The sequence below is a fragment of the Neopelma chrysocephalum genome, unplaced genomic scaffold, assembly GCF_003984885.1.
Source record: "Neopelma chrysocephalum unplaced genomic scaffold, ASM398488v2 Primary Assembly neopelma1_94290, whole genome shotgun sequence".
NCBI classification, from domain to species: Eukaryota; Metazoa; Chordata; class Aves; order Passeriformes; family Pipridae; genus Neopelma; species Neopelma chrysocephalum.
This window is the reverse complement of record NW_020922998.1, coordinates 1-550: the sequence shown is the minus strand read 5'-3', so window position 1 is coordinate 550 and position 550 is coordinate 1. Positions and strand designations below refer to the sequence as shown.

General features: G+C 51.5%; 1 protein-coding gene across 2 annotated transcripts in view; it reads right to left on the bottom strand.

Annotated features, from left to right (window-relative positions):
* Positions 1-245, bottom strand: part of LOC113980463 (rac GTPase-activating protein 1-like) — a 1640-nt gene extending 1395 nt beyond the window's left edge. For both annotated transcript variants that reach the window (XM_027707674.1, XM_027707675.1), the window contains exon 1: positions 141-245. In XM_027707674.1, coding sequence (XP_027563475.1) covers positions 141-228 — 88 coding nt within the window. In that variant the 5' untranslated portion in view covers positions 229-245. The remainder of the gene's footprint in view (positions 1-140) is intronic.
* Positions 246-550: the final 305 nt, after the last annotated feature.

Sequence of the window (550 nt, the reverse complement as noted above, 5' to 3'; positions counted from 1 at the left end):
GTGTTAAAAACCCAAACAAAGCTGTTGTTTCCTGCCACACTTTGCTTTTCCCTCTTTTCCCTGAATCCAGTGGCTCTGGCAGCCTGGATTATTTTAAATCCCAGAGTTATTTTAAATAATAGAGCAGAATTCAGGGTTACCTTGGACCTCAGGGGTCTGGGGGGTGGAGAAGGCGTTGACATTCTCAATCACATGCCCTGGATCCATGTTTTCCTGCTCCACCAGCATCAGTTGGCTCCAGTATTCCATGGGAAGCAGCAGAAGTCGCTCCACGACCTGCAGGGACACGTTGGGAGCTGCTGATCACGGCCAAGGGGTGGTTTGGGAAGGTTAAAGGTCATTCCAGCACCTCCCACTGAGCTCAGGCTGCTCCAAACTGGAGTTGGACACTCCCAGGGAAGGTTTGGGGAGGTTTGGGAAGGGAAGGTGAGGGAAGGTTGGAAGGGAAGGGAAGGTTTGGGAGGTTTGGGAAGGTTTGAAGGTTTGGGAAGGGAAGGGAAGGTTTGGGAAAGGAAGGGAAGGTTTGGGAAAGGAAGGGAAGGTTTGGGAA